Raw genomic sequence first — 21,628 nt, 5'->3', positions numbered from 1 at the left:
TTTTAAAACAATTAAAAAAAGACTTTCTAAAGACATCAATAATGGAAAATATTTTTGGATTTTTCTCAATAATTGGGGGTCTAAAAAAAACTTTTCTAGAAAGGAAATAAAGAAAATATATATATATATATATATATATATATATATATATATATATATATATATATATATATATATATATATATATATATATTGCAAAAAATAATAAAACCACGTTCAACGCAAGACTCTTTTTATTTTCATTTTTGGCATTTTCATAAACAAATAAATAAATAAAAAAAATTATTTTAAAAACAAGACTTTTTTTTTCATTTTCATTTTTCATGGCGAAACAAACTATTTTTTTTTTTTTTTGAAAAACAAGACAGAACAACGACTTTTTTTTTTCCTTTGCTTTTAATAAAACAAACTAATAAGACATTTTTTTTTCTCATTTTCTCAAAATTTCGGCAGAGTTTTGACAATATTTGGGCATTGGGTTTTTTCAAAAATAAACAATCAATTCCCTAACCACTATTTCTTTTTTTTTTTCTCTTTTTTTTTCAATTTTACAATATTCCTGATATTCAAAAATCGGTCAACACACAAGTCTGAATCAAATAAATGCACAAGTAGCAGCAGGTAAGATGCATCAGGATGGTCATTTTTTTGGTACACCTGTCCTAGACAGACCCAACCCCTGTGTTGAGCCTCCAAAGTCAAATGCACGTGATGCAAACAAACGTTCCTACTAGGGATCCGGCATGAAGCTGAGTTATTCTAAGTGAAAAAAAACCTGAGGCATATTGTTCTAGCCCTGGCTTACCCAAGTGGACAGCTTGAGCCGAAATGGGGGCAACGTACCGGGAGCACGAAAGTCTGCCCGGCCTAGTTACTTGTCCCAACTTCGTCTTATTTGGTATGACTTCTAACAGAAAGGTGGGTCACGCGCACGTGTACACCATAAATTTAGAAGACTCAGAAAGAAGAAGAGTTTCGTAGCAGTTTTATACACAATTCAGATAATATTAAAGCGGTAAAAGCATCATTTGGCACATTAGGCATGTATCATGTAACAAAATCAGATAAAACCAAATATAACAATTCATCTAAGCTCGAATTTCTAACCCTGAACCAGTGGTTCTGGGTAGATTCCCCAGCAGAGTCGCCAGAGCTGTCACACCTCCTTTTTCCGCCCCGCTAGGGGCGTAGGAGTTTTTTCCAATTAAAGGACAATCGAAACAGGATTTGTTTGTTTATTTCAGAGTCGCCACTTGGGAGATTTAGGGTGTCCCAAGTCACCAATTTTAATCCCGAATCGAGGAAAAGAATGACTCTATTTAACAGTCTGCGCACCAGAAATCCGGATAAGGAATTCTGTTAACCCGGGAGAAGGTGTTAGGCATTCCCGAGTTCCGTGGTTCTAGCACGGTCGCTCAACTGTCATATTCGGCTTGATTATCTGATTTTATACAAATATGAACTTATGTGCAAATTTTAACTTTTTACCGCTTTCATAATTATTATTATTATTTTTTACAGGGAATTGCAACGTTGTGAAAATATATCTCGAACCGCGTCACAATCAATGTACCCGTGGTCGCCGACACACTTTGACTCTGTTGAGATTTAGATTTGGGTCACATAAATGTGCACCCGAGTTTAAGAAAATTAAATTATTAAAGGCGCGCCTAAGTGACTAGCGTATCATTTACTTTGGGTAGGGCCGTGGAATTTTGCTAAACGGTCCATCCCGAAGTCTAAGCAATTTTAAAGCAAATATTTACTGAGGGCCCCGCAATTTTGTATTTTTATTCGGCGAGGCTCATCTCATTCTTATTTTTTAAAAGGAATTTGCAACGTCATGGACACGCATCTCGAACCACGTCACAATCAATGTACCCGTGATTAGAGACACATTTCGACTCCGTTGAGATTGGGATTTGGGTCACATAAATGCACACCCGTATTTAAGGAGGTAAGATTAATTAAGATGCATCCTAAAGAAACTACGTATTGTTGTTTTAGAAAAAGACCGTGGAAAATTCACTAAACGGCCAAATCCAAAGTCTAGTCAATGGTTATGTATTTATTGAGGGCCCCAGCGATGTGTGATTTATTTGGCGAGACTCGTCTCATTTTTATTTTAAAGAATAAACCTGCAGTGACTATATTTCTTCTATTAAGTTTGTCTCTAAAATAAAAGAAAATCTCTCAATTAATTACATGCTGAAAAACGTAACTTATTAGTTATTAGTTTGCGGCTAATGCGAATGGAAAATTGCGATCGAGTTTGTACAAAGAAAAACTGCTTTATTCTATATTCTACTATTCAATAATACTAGAACATGTGACTGACACACCATAATATCAAAACAAATTAACTAGTATTTGATTAATTTAAACTAACATTATTAGATGAAGAAGTTATACATATGCAACCCCATTACTCATTAATCAGCCAACTACATTTTTATACAAAGAAGGAAAAATTCTATTCAAACACAAATCTAAATAGGCGGAATTCAATAGGAACAAAGCCGGATTAATATTTCATTTCGCTTCAAGCCGAGAGTGTACAAATGTGTACCTGGAAATGGCAGTACAAGAAGAAAAGAAGGAGGAGTCAGCAGCAGTAATAACACAGCAACAGCAGATTCAGCAACACCGCAAAACCAGTAACGACCAGTAGAATAACCCAGTAACAGATTAAAAAATCAGCAATACCAAAGTGCAATCGCAGTAAAAGCAGAAGAGAGACGGATACAAGATGTAGTAGTTTACTGATTTTGAATAACACCCGAGGAAAGGCAAACGAAAATTATTCAAGTGAAAGTTCAAATTGTCTTTCTCTTTTACTCTCAAATTCTAATTTCTCAAAATTCTTTCAAGTTCAAATCTCTTCTCTCCTCTCAAGTCTTGACTCTTATCTAAGTCTTCCCTTTCAAGTGTAAAAAAGTCCCCCAAGTGTAAAAGTCCTTCTAGTTCCAGTCCCCCCTAAAATGTGTCAAATGACTCTATATATAACAAGACTCTTGTCTTGAATCCCCAACCCGAAATATTCCCCCAATGGCATGCTTTGTCCCCACTAATTAAAGTTTTTTCTTTATTTTAAACCCTTGTCCCCCATGCTTACATCTTTTGTCCCCCACTACATTAAATAAATATATCAACCTCAACCCATTACATCTTGTCCCCCATGCCTAACATAATCAATTACAATATTCCCCCCTCACTACATTATGTCTTGCCCTCCATTATATTAAACAATTTTTATCAACCCCACCCCATTACATTAGTCGCCCATGCTTAACATAAAGAATTATTGAAAATGTTCAATTACCAAACTACCCCTCCGACCTTATTGCAATTACCATTTTACCCCTGAACGTACTGCAATTTACCAAACTACCCCATCAGCTATAATCAATTCACCTAATCAATCTCAACCAAAATATAACAAATATGACCAATTTCTAAACAAATTCAACAACAAATCACATGAACACAAATTGAACAACATCAAATTAATGTGAATAAATTAACCATATTGGGAACCAATCCTGGTTAACTTAGACCAAAAATGAATGAGCAAAAGAGACAACAATATTAACAACAAAATACATGATTCAAACTAAATCAACAAATCAAAAACCAAAACAAACTCACATTAAATTACTGGATTAAAAACGAACTTCAAACAAAGAATGAACATGCATTAAATCCATATTAAACAACAAACATGACGGATTCAAATGATTAAACCAACATATTTCCTTATTACAACTAAATTCTTTTAGACAAATAAAAAAACAAAACCGAAGAAGAAATAATTATGAATTTAAACTTGAATCTAACAACATTAACAATTTCTGAAAAATACATAAAACATATGGAACGAACTGAAGAAATAATTAATCAAACTTCAATTTGAATCTAACAAACATTAAACTAACAATTTCACATGAAAATATTGAAAAATTAACAAAACGATGAACACAAAACAAAACATAAATCAAACATTTACCGATTTTATATTCGAGAATATCAAAAACAAAATACGGATAAAAGTGAAACTCAAAATCCACTAACCGGATCGAAACGATGAACAACGACTGACCAACGACGAACTCGAACTATGTATGGACTGTTTTGACGATCCCAACCAAAACTCGAACAAACGATGACGAAGACGATCCTAAGAAGCAACTGAAGGAGGTGAAGCAGTAGCAGCTGGCGACGAGGGGGCTGGACGCGGAGCAAATGCTTGACGAGCTTGACGCAGCTATGGTAGAAAGAAGAGAAGCAACATCGACATCATCGATGAAGCTGGACGATGCAGCAGCGACAACATCCATGGCGGACAGTGAAAACGCAGCAGCTATGGAGAAGATAAAGCAGAAGGGTCGTTCATGGCAGGGCTGTGCGACGTGGTCGTGGTTTCGACGAGAATGTGGTCAGTTGGTCTGTTGAAGACGAAGCAAAAGATGGTGGTGCTTGGACTGGTTGTCGTTTGGATGTGACGACGACGAACGTCGGGGACTGTTTTGGTTAGCAAGATGGTGGTCGTTTGGAGACGGAGCAGAAGCAGAAGCAGAAGGGTCATTCAGGAGAAGGTCGACGAGCTGTTCGTCGTCAACGACTGGATGTAGCAGGAGCAGCAATGGCGATGGAGCTTAGCCATGGCAGCCATGGATGTGTGTTTTGGAGTTTGGAGGAATTGTTCATGGTGAGGGTGGTCGATGGGGTGTTGGAGGAGACGATGGGGCTGGGCAACTATGGAGCTGCTGGTGTGTGTGTGTGTGTGTGTGTTTGAAGAAGACGAAGCACGGGCAGCCATGGATGGGGTGTTTGGGATTTTGGAAAAGAAGAAGAGAGGGTGGGGGGCGGATAGTTTAGTTTAGGGTTTGGTTTTGTTTTTTTGTTTTTGTTTTGTTTTGGGAAAAAATGAAAAATGAAGAGGGGTTAGGTATTGGGGTTATGGGGCGGACCGGGTCGACCCGTGTGGAGATGGACCGGGTCATGGGGAAGGTTGGGTATTTTTGGGCTTGTAGCTTGAATTAGAAGAAGAGCCCAATTCCGATTTTTTTGTATTTTTGCTCTCTTTTCTTCTTTTATTTTTCTAAACTAAATTCTAAAAATCCTTAAATTATTATATATAACTAAATTAATTTATAAAAACGCAAATTAGCACCCAATAACAATTAACACACAATTAAGTAATAATTAAGCATAAAATTGTACAATTGGACATTAAATGCTAAAAACGCAAACGATGCACATTTTTGTAATTTTCAATTTTTGTAAAACCAATTTAATTACTAACAATTGTAGAATTAAATCCTACATGCAAAATGCGACATATTTTATATTTTTTATTAATTAAACAAATAAACATGTACAGACAAATACAAATAATTATCCAAAAATATCACAAAAATTCTCAAAATTGCACACCAAGGAAAATCATTTTATTTTGAATTTTTTTGGGAGTAATTCTTTTATAGGGCAAAAATCACGTGCTTACAATGGTCTTTTCTTTGAATTCTTAGAGTCGCTCCATAGTCATTCTTTTAGTGTCATGAGTATTATTTTGTTATTAGTCTTATGTCGAGTATCGTTCTTTATTATCAAAGTCGGAGATAAATTAGTATTTCTGGTTGTTAGTGGGTTGATTAGTAATTGTAAAGACTATTTTGGTTAATTGATAAGTTGTCGATTGTTTGAATTGCTATTAGGATGTTTGGTTGCTGATTTGAGACAGGGAAAATTTTTGGGATAGTCCAAAAACAGGGAAAACTCTGTCCGATTTTCTGTAAAATACCGATGAGGCTTACTTGGGAGCACTTGCTCCTAAGCGCCGGTCACGATCCTGAATTGGGTCGTGACAAATAATAATAATAATAATAATAATAATAATAATAATAATAATAATAATAATAATAATATAATAAAATAAGGATGAATAGTAATGAAGGAGATGAATAGTGTCACTCCAAATTTGGAATAACACTATTCATCCCCCATGTTGTAGCCAAAAATGGCCTCATTGGAGCCACAGTTTGGCAAAAATTAACTACATTTGGAGAAATACAGCAGCGTTGGAGATGCTCTTACAGCCGTAATTTGTGTTTGACCAATGCTTCAAAAATAAGTATTTCTAGAGAAAATCCACATTTTTCAACTTCTGAAAAACAGTTTCTATTACTTTTTGAAAATACTTATTTTTTCCTAAAATTTAACCAAACACCTCTACTATTTAAAAATATTCAGTTTTTCTTTTTTCAAAAAAACAAGTATTTTTTTGTCTCCCTTAAACTTAGGACCTGTTTGTCCATACAAAAAGAATTCTTTTTTTTTCAAATTGTCTTTTCAAAAATGTGTTTGTCCATGAAATTTTACAAGTTTTTGGAAATTTTTCGAATATGAGTTTTTCAAATCCACTTTTTAAAAAAATTTAATTTTTTTCCGCACTCATAAAACTGCAACATTTTTTCAAATGAAATGAATGTCCAGATGTAATTTTAAATTTCAAATATCATTTTCAATTTAACTCTAAATACTACTTTTTTCAAAAATTACAATTTTTATGTCCAAATGCCTACTTAGTCAAACAGACTATTAATGGACGTTCTTTACTATTCTCTAATAAATTTTCATTTTTACTTGTCACTTTTCGCATATTAAGAGAATTTATTTTTTCTGTTTTGCCCTTTACATTAATTACTCATTCCAAATTATTTTTCAAATCCATTAAGACTATACACCAATTAATATATGTATCATGGTAAATTATACACTTTATTTATTACTCCATCTATTTCAATTTAGATGACACACTTTCCTTATTAGTCCGTTTAAAAAAGAATAACATATTCCTACAATTGGAAATAATTTAACTATAAACTCTTTATTTTACCCATTTTACCCTTAATGAGAAGTTTTTATAACCACACAAATATTATGACCCCACAAAACTTTTACCTTTTAAGCTTGTAAGACTACAAATTTTAAAAGTCTTTTTCTTCCGCTTAAACAAGGAGTAGTTAGTTTTTTTTACTGTGTTAATAATTGCTCTACAATAGTACTAGGCAAGTGGGCAAGGGTATCTTAGGCGATACTTATTTTAACGGTAGTTAACAAATACTAATGGATGGTCTCTTTCCACTGATCAACTACTGAGGTTTCATTACAATTATTACTCCATTAATGATACAGTAATAAGTAGTTGTTGTTTCTTATTTTCATCACCATACATCAAATTGTAGTGAAATGGAACAACTCATGGATTCCTCATTTCCCATGGTAGACTCATCACTATCTCAAGGAGACAACCAGTTGCCTTTGGGACTTCAACATATGCTTCAGTATGTTATCAAAAGCCAGCCAGATTGGTGGGCTTACGCCATTTTTTGGCAAAGCTCTAGCGACGACGAGGGGAAAGCCTTTTTAGCTTGGGGAGATGGCTATTTTCAAGGGGCCAAAGGAGGTGCAGCTGCTAACAACAATGGCAGCAACAGCAGCAGCTCAGAGGCGGCCCAATCGGAGAGAAAAAAAGTAATCAGAGGAATTCAAGCTCTAATTGATGGAGATAATAATCTAATAGACGACGGTGATGTAACCGACATCGAATGGTTCTACGTGATGTCGTTAGCTCGTTCTTTCACCGTGGACAATGGATCAGTTCCTGGTAAAGCTTTTAGTGGTGGTAATTTTGTGTGGATTACAGGTGCTGCTCAATTTCAGCTTTCCAGCTGTGAAAGGGCTAAAGAAGCTCAGATCCATGGAATTCAGACTCTGCTTTGTATTCCAACTTCAAACGGCGTGCTCGAACTGGGTTCGTCCCACTTAATCAAAGAGAATTTTGACTTAGTTCAACAGGTCAAGTCCCTCTTCCTCTCTTGCCCGCCCATTCAGTTTCTCGAGAAATCCATTTGTTTTGCTGATATTGGTCTTGTCACCGGCTTGGAACAAGATAGCGAAGAGAAATTAGAAAACCAGCAGCTGGATTCAGATAAAAAAGCAGTAGCAAAGAAGAGAGGGAGAAAGCCTAAAGGCGGGGACAGTAATATAAATATGGTGGCGTTGAACCACGTAGAGGCGGAGAGACAGAGAAGGGAAAAGCTAAACCACCGATTCTACGCGCTGCGCTCTGTTGTACCAAACGTATCGAGAATGGACAAAGCGTCATTGCTATCAGACGCAGTGTCCTACATCAATCAACTCAAAACCAAAGTGGATGAGTTAGAATCACAACTAATTGATCATAGCAACAGCAACAAGAAACAGAAAAGTAATGAATCAGGTGAGAACCAGAGCACCAATACTTCAGTGGACCAAGAATTAAGGCCTAATTCATCTTCAGAGGTTGAGGTAAAGATAGTGGGACCAGATGCTATGATCAGAGTTCAATCAGAGAACGTGAATCACCCATCAGCAAAACTCATGAGTGCGCTTCGACATCTACAACTGCAAGTTCACCATGCCAGCATTTCAAGTGTCAATAATCTTATGCTTCATGATGTCGTGGTTAAAGTTCCTCTGGGATTAAGAAGCGAAGACGGATTAAGGACTGCTCTTCTTACAACATTAGAGAGCAATATCTAGCTAATTTCGGTAAGGAATTACACTTTAATTAGCTTCTTATTGCACTTTTGCTTATGTGTAAATTAGTCGGATCAAGTAGGCTTTAGAATATTTCTATAATTATCATTCAAGAAAAAGAAAAAAATTACTACTAAATAACCTTGGTCATGTTAGGTAGAGGCGTGCTTCGAATCTTCAGTCATTCAATTTCTTGTTCCAATAACAAACAGTCAGGGGCGGAGGTAGAGTGCGGGATGCAGGTTCGACCGAACCCATTAGCTTTTGTTTAAATCATGTATTTGTCTTAAGAAATTCATTGAATATGTACAACTTATTAATTTAGAACCCAATAACTTAAAATAACTTAAAAGGATTACAATTCCGAACCCATAAAGTTCAAATCCTGGCTTCGCCTCTGATCACTTTGCTTTCTGGTCTTTGTGGTTTATACCGCCTGTTCCCATTGTTGTTTTCATATTTTTTTTAGCCGAAGTCTATCAGAAACAGCTTCCCTATCTCTTAATGGTATGGGTAGGTCGGCATATACACTGCCTTTCCTAGATCCCACTTGTGGGACTCCAATGAGTTTGTTGTTGTTGTTGTTATCTTTATCGTTTTTTTGTTATTACGTATACATGCAGGTTGTATACATTTGAGATCTCCGAGAGAGATATATGTTCAACTTAATATTCTGAAATGAACATGCATTGCAGGGAGAATTGAGGGGTGATGAACTAATTAAAACAAAGTTTTGGATCAAGATTTTGAGGCTATAACGATATATCCAAGATACAATGAAAGTTTTGTAACACACTAACACATCCTCTTAATTAAAAGACGCGAAACCTAACCGTACTTCATCATTGTATTATTTCTTATATATTTAACCAATAATCATAAATTTAGATTGACATAGTTGTGACTTGTGAGTGTTAAAAACTGTAGCATACAACACATGTTTCCCGTTTGCCAACTGTGACTTGCTATTTTGGGACGGTGGTAAATAAAGTGTCAGAATTAAATTAAATAAAGTGTTGCATGCTCTTATTTGGCCTGGTCTGTTTAGTTGTATAGTGTACCAAAATCACCATATATCAAATTGTAATATGTCACTGTTTCTCACATGTGTTCCTGTTTGTTTTGTCGTAAAATATCTACTTTTTCTCCCTCGTTTTTCATTTCATGTGGAGGACAATTTGGCTCATCCTAGTAAAGGATCAGAATCATGTTGCATCCCAGACCCTACCACTATAAAGACTTGCCCATCCACTTTTCCTTTCTTTAGTATTGTTCTTTTCTGCCTTTTGTATAACATGAAAAAATTATGTGGTTGAACTATGCAAGACGTCAAATTCATTGAACTTATCGTTTATGTCTTGTTATAGGTCATATATCACTGCTAGAAATTCGGGAAAAAGCGTCCGCAAAAAGCGACCAGAGTTGATTGCTATTGGGCTAAAAAGCGACCAGAAGGGTCTGGTAGTTATATTGATGGTTCCTTTTATTTAGGGACCAAAGTTGGTCGCTAATTAGCGACCAACTTTGGTCTCTAAGCTAAATGGACCAATTTTTCCGGATATTGACTATAGAGATCAACTTTGGTCGCTTTATTAATTTAATAATATAAATTTGGCGACCAAAGTTGGTCTCTAAATATAAAATACGTTTTTTATTTATTTATTTATTATTAATCATTAAAAAGCGACCAACTTTGGTCTCTAATCCAAATATTATATTTTAAAATCTGGAAACTAGAGACCAATGTTGGTCGCTTTTTTATTCAATTATTTATTTATTTTATTAAACTAGCGACCAACTTTGGTCCCTAAATACATGAATTTAATTTATTTTTTAAATATTAGCGACCAACTTTGGTCGCTATATCACCAGAAATTTTATTTTTTTAATGAAATAGCGACCAAGTTTGGTCGCTTTTTGTAGAAATCTGGGTAAATAGCGACCAACGTTGGTCGCTATTCTCCAGAAAATTATTTTTTTTAACATGAAAAGCGACCAAATAGAGACCAACTTTGGTCGCTTTTCTGTGTATTATTTTGGCAGAAACTGCCTGTTTTAGCAGCTACACCACCTGCCAGTCATACCAAAACCCTAACAAGCAACAACAACAACAATTCAAACAACAATTCCAATAACAATACCAAACAACAACCCAACAACAACATTAAAAGCTACATTAAAACCAAGAAAGTGTAAATTTCAATAGAACTACCAAACTAGGTTAACTCTTATTACAACCCAATGGAAAACAAATTGTATTTGTCTAGTTCAAATTGTCTAAAATTCATTCATTGTTTGGTACATCATTATCATCACCGTCTGATGAAGTTTCATCATCATCACGGTATTGAGAAGGGTCTACTTGTCGATGACGGGAAGAATGATCACGGGGAGGACGGGAGGAACGAGCACGGGGACGGGCAGCCTCTGGCGATGATGGCCGAGACCGGGGAATCGAAAAAGATCCAGCTAGGAGATTTTTGATCTGCTCTTGCATGCTCTGGCACTGAGCGACCACGCCAATATACTGAGCATCTCTAAGCTTTTCTCTTTCCTTGGACGCTTCTAGCTCGGATGTGAGCTTTGTCACAGTCTCCCGCATAGCGGAGAGGCTCTCCCCATCAAGTTGCTCGGCTTGCGAGAAAGTCCCTATTCCTTGCATTCCACACCTATAGCGATGGGATGTCTTAGTAGGAAGGCCATATATAATGTGGGTCCCACTTTAGCGACCAATATTGGTCGCTAATCTCAGTATATATTTGACCAAGCAAGTCTGACCAGTCCAGTCAATAATTTGACTAAATTTGCGGCCAAATAGCGACCAACTTTGGTCGCTAAAGTATTTCAATTTTTTTTTATTATTTTCGGCAGTTTGGCGACCAACTTTGGTCGCTTTTCTTGACAGACCAAATTTGGTCGCTAATTTTTGATCGCTTTTTACAGGAATTCTAGTAGTTATATATATATATATATATATATATGTCTCTTATTGTCAATAAATATAATCATACTCACCCTAAGTAAGTGACACTTACAAAAACATACAAATTCGCTATCCCTTCGTTTAAAAAAGATTGACATTATTTTTTTGTTAGTCTGTTTTAAAAGATTGGCACCTTTCAATATTTTCTTAATACAAAGCACTTATAATGCTATTGTAGATTTCATATCTTAAAAGTTGTGGTGAGATTAATCTATTCATACTCAGATGTCATGAGTTCGAACCATGAAAATAAAAAAAAATTCTTATAAAGAGTGTTTTCTTCTTTAATGAGTCTTACGTAACATGAATCTGGATATCCGAGGTAGTCAAACCACAAATGAGGGTGCGGACGATAGTGGATAGAAAAAAATTAAAAAAGAAAAACTTTTACTATGACCTTAATTTAAGCTAGCGTTTGACCATAGATTCTGGAATTTGTTTTGAAAAATCTGATTTGGGTGAAGTTTGGTTTGAAGATGAAAATGTGTTTGTACATCAGTTTTCAAAACATATTTCCCAAATTTATTTTAGATAAACATGAAATATGACTTATAGCCACAAGTCTAAAAACTATCACAAATACCTAACGGTATCATTATCAATAACATTCATTATATTATTGCAAACCATAATCCTGAACATAAATAAATCTGGTACAAAATTATCATTTTTATAATGAACTACATGATACATATCAGATGACCGAGAAGACAAAGCAATATTATTACAAAATAATAAACGGTGGACTCTTTTATAAAATACAAAAGTTTAGGGCAATTTTAAAAAATGTAATAGTGATAGTTTGGCCCAAAACCAGCTATTGAGATGGATTTGATATTTGATTTTGCCAAAATATAGCCAAAATCTATGACCAAACATATGTTTGCCAAATAAAACCCGAATTTATTTTGGCAAAGTCTATGGCCAAACGGGTTTTAAATCAAGGACAGCCCCTCCTTACCTTGTCGGAAAATTTTATTTTGTGTCTCATACAACTGACACTAGTTGTATGAGGCAACCTTTTTATCTCACAGTTTTGTAGACCTGGATTTTTGTGGACCCAGAAGTGTAAGATTGGGGTCCAAAAATTTGTGAGACAAAAAGGAGCCTCATACAACTAGTGTCTACTAGACACAAAATAAAAATTGTCTTACTTGTCATACCACATTTACACGTGCGTTATTATCCAATTAATTCGTTTGGCGACTTCAAAACTAACCACACGTTTTTAAAAATTCAAGGTACTGGGTAGAGGTGGGCATATATCGGGTAAAACCGATAACCTGAACCGTTAATTCTTTATTGGGTTATCGGTATTGGGTTATTGGGTTAACGGTTCGGTAACAGGTTAAATTTTTTTTTATCGGGTTATCGGTTCGGGCTCGATTTGCATTTTTGTTATTGGGTAAAAATCGATAACCCAATAAGAATGATATAATTTACTAATTTACCCTTAAGTATATACTAGGGTTATTTATTTTCCTAATTCCCTCTTCACTCTTCAGTCATTTGTCTCTCAGTTCTCATTCTTGTTTCCGTCGCAGCCTCCAAGAGTCAAGACGCAAGACTCACCACCAGTTCTCCGTCAGACATCAGTAGATACTGCACAGAAGTGGGAGCGTGCTTTTGTTAAGAAACAACAAAAGTTGGCAGTTTACACGTTCTGGCAGTTTGATTTCTTTGTTTTATATATTGCAAATTTTTTTAGTTGTTTTATCTTATCGGGTAAACCGATAACCGAACCGATAATGATATATAACCGATTAACCGATAACCGATAACCAATATCTTATCGGTTTGGTTATCGGGTTATGATATTTGTAAACCGATAACCGATAGGCAAAACCAATAATGTTCAAAACCGAACCGAACCGACCGATATCCACCCCGGGAAGAGGGGGCACCAATAGCAAAAAAGAAATTAGTATTTGAACATAAGAATACGAGCACCACGTAACAAAAATGACTAGTAAAGATTAGTTTTCTGGCTTTCAGTTATGAGCCTATAATAAGGTAAAAATGAAGGTCTTCGTCAACTTTCTTTTCGAATTAACCTAAAATTAGCTACTCTGAAACTTATGTGAAAGAGGAATTTGTTATGAATAGTTTGTACATTGGATACTACATTGGATACTACATTAGATGCTACATTGGATGCCCATGTTGTGAATAACTTAAAGATTAAATTTCCTATTTCATGTCCATCATCTTTACTTTTTATGCCTATAAAAGGCCATGTAATTGCAATGAAAAATTACACCAAAGTAAAAGAAGAAAACACTTCTTCATTCTCTCTATCTCTTCTTGTTTACATTTTACTGCATTGCTTTTATTTTATAACACGTTATCAGCACGAAGCTCTAATTTTATTCTTAACTCCGGCTAAGTTGAGCCATATTTTATTAAGGTATGTATCATTATAATCATTTTATTTATGGCAGTACATATCATATGCTCATTGTTTGCAGATTACTTGTGCGCTTGAGCATCTTAAATAGTTTAAGTGTATTGCAGTGATAAAATAACTATTTCCTTCCGTGCTCAACTCTTAGAGGACCTCAAAGTCATCAAACTAGCTATGCACTAATGTCATACTTATAATATTCATGGACTCCCTAGATCAAAACATATCTTTAAGGCATTTTGAAGAACTGTGAGAAATAAATTGACAAGCAATAATTTTATAGTTTAATTACTTTATATTTATTGGAACATATAAATAATGTTAGTCACGTTCAGTTCTATTAACACATATATATCAATAATATAAAGTGAAATGAAACAAGTATGTAATTTCTACTTTATGGCAAGAATAAAATGAAATAGTAGATTGTTAACATGATATAGCTCTATTTTCATTTCTTTTACCTTAATCGTTTTGTTTTCATTAATTGTTTATTATTATAATTATTTCTCTAACTTATTCATCTTTTATGATAGTTTTCACTATGTCAAATTTATCAAAACTTGAATTTGTGGCACTTGACATCACCGGGAGGAACTATTTATCATGGGTTCTTGATGCTGAAATTCACCTTGACGCTAAAGGTCTTGGAAATACTATTATACAAGGAAATGAAGCATCAAATCAGGATAAAGCGAAGGCCATGATTTTCCTTCGTCATCATCTACATGAAGGGTTAAAAACTGAATATTTAACCGTAAAAGATCCACTTGAATTATGGATTAATTTGAAGGATCGATATGACCACCTAAAACTTACGGTATTACCGAAAGCTCGGTATGAGTGGATACATTTAAGGTTGCAAGACTTTAAAACCGTAAGTGAGTATAATTCTGCTATCTTTAAAGTAAGTTATCTATTAAAATTATGTGGAGACACTATCACAGATGAGGACTTATTGGAAAAAACATTTTCTACTTTTCACGCTTCAAATGTGGTGCTACAACAACAATACCGTGCAAAATGTTTTAAGAAATATTCTGAGTTAATCACATGCCTACTTGTGGCTGAGCAGAATAATACTCTATTAATAAAAAAATCATGAAGCCCGTCCCACTGGGTCAGCTCCATTTCCGGAAGTGAATGCTGTAGTAACATATGATAAGTTTGAAAGAAAACAAAATAAACACCGTGATCGTGGACATGGTCGTAAATGTGGACGTGGCAGGGGGCGAAACAATTATCGTCATTATGGTAGAAATAAATTGAAGAACAATAAAGGTTCTCAAATTAATCATTCAAAAGGTAAAGCTAGTATGTGTCACCGATGTGGTATGAGAGGTCATTGGGCACGCATTTGTCGTACGCCAGAACATTTTGTCAAACTTTATCAAGCCTCCCTCAAGAAAAAAGAAAATAATGTGGAGGCACACTTGACCTTTCAAAATAATGATGATGAAGCAGGTCCCTCAAATAAATATGATTCTAAGGCACATCTTGCATATAAAGATGATGATTTTGAAGGCCTAACAAATATTACTCATTTAGAAGTTGGGGACTTCTTTGAGGATATTGACTGAAGAACTAATCATCTTACTGGGGAATGAAGCTATAAAAGTTGTTATGTTTATGTTTGCAACTAGTTTATTTTTCTTGAGTGTATTTTCCTAATGCATCATGTGTTGCTAGTTTCTACATTTCTAATGTATTTCTTAATGTTTTTTTCCTGCTTGTCTTTCATATTTCTTATGATGTATTATTTGTCTTTTTTATGAAGAATATGAAAATTCCCCAGTCTTCAGTTGGACTCAAGATTAATAAAGATGATATATGTCTTCTGGATAGTGCTACAACACACACTATTTTAAAAGATAAGAGATATTTCTCTTATTTGGTAATGAAAGAAGCGAATGTTAATACAATATCCGGTAGTACAAGATTAATTGAAGGTTCTGGAAGAGCCAATTTATTACTACCAGGAGGAACAAATTTGGCTATTGATGAAGCACTATATTGTAGTAAATCTCAAAGAAACTTATTAAGTTTCAAAGATATTCGCCAAAATGGCTATCATATTGAGACTACAAATGATGAAAAGATTGAATATCTTTATATTACTACAATAATGTCCGGTAAGAAATATGTGCTTGAAATGTTACCTGCTCTTTCCTCCGGCTTATACTACACAAGTATTAGCAGGATTGAAACACATGCCGTAGTAAACGAGAAGTTTACTAATCAAGATAATTTTATTATTTGGCATGACCGGTTGGGCCATCCTGGTTCTAATATGATGCGTAAAATAATTGAGAATTCACATGGACATGCAATGAAGAATCAGAAGATTCTTCAATTTAAGGAATTCTCTTGTGCTGCGTGTTCTCAAGGAAAATTAATTATTAGACCATCAACTATTAAAGTTAGGATGGAATCCCCTGCATTTCTGGAACGTATACAGGGTGATATATGTGGGCCCATTCACCCTCCATGTGGACCATTCAAATATTATATGGTTTTGGTAGATGCATCTACAAGATGGTCACATGTGTGCTTACTATCAACTCGCAATATGGCATTTGCGAGATTGTTGGCTCAAATAATAAAGCTAAGAGCACAATTTCCAGATTATGCAATTAAGACAATTCGTCTTGATAATGCCGGTGAGTTTACATCTCAATCCTTTAAATGACTATTGTATTTCAACTGGGATAACAATTGAGCATCTGGTTGCTCATGTTCATACACAAAATGGTCTAGCAGAATCATTGATCAAACGCCTCCAATTAATTACTAGACCAATGCTTATGAGAACAAAACTTCCCATTTCAGTATGGGGTCATGCTATTTTGCACGCAGCAACACTTGTGCGGATAAGACCCACAAGTTATCATAAAGTCTCCCCATTGCAATTGACTTTTGGTCAGGAGCCAAATATTTCTCATCTTAGGATCTTTGGTTGTGCGATATATGTTCCAATTGCTCCACCATAACGCACAAAGATGGGTCCTCAAAGAAGGTTGGGGATATATGTTGGATATGAATCTCCTTCTATTATAAAATATCTAGAGTTGATGACTGGAGATTTATTTACGGCAAGATTTTCTGATTGCCATTTTAATGAATTAGTATATCCAACATTAGGGGGAGAAAATAAGCAGCTGAAAAAGAAGATAGATTGGAATGCATTATCACTGTCTCATTTAGATCCTCGAACAAATCAATGTGAACAAGAGGTTCAAAAGATTATTCATTTACAAAATATTGCAAATCAATTGCCAGATGCATTCACTAACCTACCAAGGGTGACTAAGTCACATATTCCAGCTGCTAATGCTCCAATTCGAGTTGATATCCCGACAGAACAATTAATTAAAGCAAATGAGTCTAAGCCATGCTTGAAACGTGGTAGACCAATCGGTTCTAAAGATAAAAATCCTCGAAGAAGAAAAGGAGCAAGTGATCAAAGTGAACATAACACAGAGGTAGTGGCTCAAGAAGAGCCCCAAGACGTAACAAATGATAAGACCTTAGGGGAGGTCCAGGTACCTAAAAATAATGAAAATGAAGAGATATCAATAAGTTACGTCTCAACCGGGAAAAGATGGAACCGAAATAATATTGTTATCGATAACATTTTTGCTTATAATGTTGCTGTTGAAATAATGCAACAAGATGAGGATCTTGAACCAAAATCTGTCAATGAATGTAGACAGAGAAATGATTGGCCAAAATGGAAAGACGCTATCCAGGCAGAGTTAACTTCACTTGGAAAACGTGAAGTCTTCGGACCCATAGTTCGAACACCTGAAGGCATAAAGCCAGTAGGGTATAAATGGGTTTTTGTGCGAAAACGAAATGATAAAAATGAAGTCGTTAGATATAAAGCACGACTTGTGGCACAAGGGTTTTCCCAAAGGCCTGGAATTGATTATATGGAGACATATTCTCCTGTAGTGGATGCTATCACCTTCAGGTATCTCATAAATATGGCAGTACAAGAAAAACTTGATATGCATCTAATGGATGTTGTTACAGCCTATTTGTATGGATCATTAGACAACGAAAATTTTTATGAAAGTACCTGAGGGATTTAAAGTGCCAGAAGCATATAAAAATTTTCGAGAAACTTGTTCAATAAAGCTTCAGAAATCTTTATACGGATTGAAACAATCAGGACGTATGTGGTACAATCGCCTGAGTGAATACCTGTTGAAAGAAGGGTACAAGAATGATCCAATTTGTCCCTGTGTCTTTATAAAAAGGTCTGGATCTGAATTTGTTATAATCGTCGTGTATGTTGATGATTTAAATATCATTGGAACTCCTGGGGAGCTTCCAAAAACAGTAGACTGTTTGAAGAAAGAATTTGAAATGAAAGATCTTGGAAAGACAAAATTTTGTCTTGGTCTACAAATTGAGTATATGAAAGATGGAATATTTGTCCATCAATCGACATACACCGAAAAGATTTTAAAGCGATTCTATATGGATAAAGCACATCCATTGAGTACCCCGATGGTTGTGAGATCACTTGATATAAAGAAAGATCCATTCCGACCTCATGAAAATGATGAAGAGCTTCTTGGTGCCGAAGTACCATATCTTAGTGCAATTGGGGCATTAATGTATCTTGCCAATAATTCCCGACCAGATATAGCTTTCTCAGTAAGCTTATTGGCAAGATTTAGTACTTCGCCAACACAAAGACACTGGAATGGTATTAAACATATATTCAGATACCTCCAAGGGACCATTGATATGGGTTTATTTTATTCAAATGAATCCAAGCCATCATTGATTGGTTATGCAGATGCAGGATATTTGTCTGATCCACACAAAGGTCGATCTCAGACAGGCTATTTATTTACAAGTGGAGGTACAGCCATATCATGGCGTTCGACAAAACAAACTATGGTTGCTACTTCTTCAAATCATGCAGAGATAATAGCCATTCACGAAGCAAGTCGAGAATGCGTTTGGTTAAGATCTATAACTCAACACATTCAGCAAACATGTGGTCTTTCTTCGAAAGAGAATATTCCAACAATATTGTATGAAGACAATGCTGCATGCATAGCTCAATTGAAAGGAGGATATATCAAAGGAGATAGAACAAAACACATTTCACCGAAATTCTTTTTCACTCATGATCTTCAGAAGAATGGTGAAATAGATGTACAACAAGTTCGTTCAAGTGATAATTTGGCTGATCTGTTCACTAAGGCATTACCAACCTCAATATTTGAAAAGCTGATATATAAGATTGGAATGCGTCGTCTTCGAGACATTAAGTGATTTTTCATCAGGGGGAGTAACTACACGCTGCACTCTTTTCCTTAACCAAGGTTTTGTCCCACTGGGTTTTCCTGGTAAGGTTTTTAATGAGGCAGCAAGCAATGCATATTATAAATAACTATGTACATCCCAATATTTTTTTTGTAAGTTTTTAATGAGACACATTATCTTACATGGACATCCAAGGGGGAGTGTTATGAATAGTTTGTACATTGGATACTACATTGGATGCTACATTGAATGTCCATGTTGTGAATAACTTAAAGATTACATTTCCTATTTTATGTCCATCATCTTTACTTTTTATGCCTATAAAAGGCCATGTAATTGCAATGAAAAATTACACCAAAGTGAAAGAAGAAAACACTTCTTCATTCTCTCTATCTCTTCTTGTTTACATTTTACTTTTATTTTATAACAGAATTGTATATATATGTACCTAACTAATATCACTAAGAGAAGAGTAATTATTTTGCCTATTGGGAGACAAACATTGCTTTCACTTCCGTTTAAAATCACAACCTTAATTAAAAGTTTCTTCTCTAACGAATCTGATGCACAGATCGTTTCAAAAGGAAAAGAAAAGGCCAAAACAGAGTGGTCCTACGTACATCCGTTACCTGGTGGGCTATGAACAACACATATTTTACTCTCCCTTTATCATATATTTTATTTAAAATAAAATAAAAACACGTGATCCATTGCAATTTGCGACCTCACATTTTTCATTTTTCATTTTTATTCACAAAAAGCAATATCCGTACTATCACGTGCTCAAAAGCTTTCAAAACACAGGGGGAAAAGCTTCCACTAAAGTAACTATATGTGAAAATTTACACATGGACAAACAAATATGTCGCTCATGTTTCGATTTTTGCGTCTCTTTCACTTTGAGTGATAAAACTACGCTAGCGTTTGGCTAAAGAGTCTTAAATTTATGTTAAAAATCTGATTTGGACTAAGTTTTGTTCGAAGATGAAAATATGTTTGGACATACATTTTTAAAACATATTTTCCAAATTTATTTTGGAAAAACATGTGTATTATTAGGGATTTGGCCCAAACCACCTATTGAACTGGTTTTGGGATTTTGCCAAAATCTATGTCCAAACATGTGTTTGTCAAATAAAGCCTAAGTTTATTTTGGCAAAATCTATGGCCAAACGGTCCTACGGATTCTGATTCATAATTTGATGAATTAATCCATTGACTCCATCTCCGTTTCAACTTCTTTAAACAGTATCTCTGCATACGGTGACAAAGAAGACAGATGCTTTAAACTATAGAGCTACAAAATAAATAAGCGTTGATAACTTCCCTTTTTCATCATTTTTGGTTTGCAACTTTTAGTTTTATGTTTCTAGCACTTGCTTTCTTTATGTCATTAATAGTGAGGAGAAATTTTTCAAAAAAGTTGGGTTCAAACCTTCTATTTGATGAAATTTTACTAAATTTTTAAGCATAAATTCATATTCCGCATAGTATTTGGTTGCGATGCTATATAAGGCTACATCCGCCTTGGTCTACCTGGATTACAGTTTTCCATTTAGCATAACGCATTCTGAGAATAGTGGTTAGAAGTAGAGAATAAAAGAAAGGGCACGGCACGACATAAGCGATGAAAATTACTACTCCTACTTGGTTTCACATTAAAAGAAAAATTAACGCAGTGCAAATTTACTAGCGTTTGACGTATTCTCTGTTTATGCTAAGCGAAACCCGACCAACCAATCATTCACCGTACAAATTTGTTGCCACTTTTATGTTGGAGCGGGTGTGTGCTGTTGAGAGAGATATAGAGAGACATCAAGAGATATTGCTGCCTGGAATTTTCTTTAAGGTAATTAAGTGGCATTAACGCGACTTTCAATATCTCTTTTGTTTAAGAGTAAATTGCCCCAATAAATGGTGTCTATTCAGCTAAACTTTTAAAAAAATTGCTTGAGTTTCAGAAAAATACTTTTGTGAGAGTAACATTTTATATTTAGCTAAATTACTTTTTAGAATAACACTTCTCTTAATAATCTTTTCGGTCCACAATAAGTGACCAATTTGTCTTGGGCACGCCCATTACGGAAATACTAAATTCTAGACAAAAATAGTTAGTGTGACTAAAATACCCTTAATTAAATATTGCAGCATAATTTAATGTGAGGAGTAAAAGACTTTTTAGGGATACATACATAAGGGTAATTTTGAAAAAATATATTAAATTTTTTCTTGATTATATTAATGGACACTTATTTTGGATCAAAATAAAAAGGCAAATTAGCCACTTATTGTGGACCGGAGGGAGTACTAGATAAGCAACTTATATTAGACCAGTCTCTCTAAGAATAAGCTTTTGAACGTCAAATTACAAA

General features: G+C 34.8%; 1 protein-coding gene across 5 annotated transcripts; it reads left to right on the top strand.

Annotated features, from left to right (window-relative positions):
• Positions 1-7,137: 7,137 nt before the first annotated feature.
• Positions 7,138-13,768, top strand: LOC104218183 (transcription factor bHLH14). Of its 5 annotated transcripts, none has more exons than XR_011405962.1 (3): positions 7,138-8,595; positions 8,740-8,825; positions 13,111-13,768. XR_011405962.1 is itself a non-coding variant. In XM_009768608.2 (2 exons), exon 1 carries the CDS (start codon positions 7,252-7,254, stop codon positions 8,584-8,586), a length of 1,335 nt encoding a protein of 444 aa, XP_009766910.1. In that variant the 5' UTR covers positions 7,138-7,251; the 3' UTR covers positions 8,587-8,595; positions 9,951-10,293. The 5 variants fall into 5 exon arrangements, 3 of the variants coding, with proteins under 3 accessions (XP_009766910.1, XP_070025426.1, XP_009766909.1); XR_708928.2 differs by lacking the exon at positions 13,111-13,768 and adding an exon at positions 9,951-10,293; XM_009768608.2 differs by lacking the exons at positions 8,740-8,825; positions 13,111-13,768 and adding an exon at positions 9,951-10,293.
• The last annotated feature ends 7,860 nt before the right edge of the window (positions 13,769-21,628 follow it).

The sequence above is a fragment of the Nicotiana sylvestris genome, chromosome 1, assembly GCF_000393655.2.
Source record: "Nicotiana sylvestris chromosome 1, ASM39365v2, whole genome shotgun sequence".
NCBI lineage: Eukaryota > Viridiplantae > Streptophyta > Magnoliopsida > Solanales > Solanaceae > Nicotiana > Nicotiana sylvestris.
This window is presented reverse-complemented; position numbering and strand designations above follow the sequence as displayed.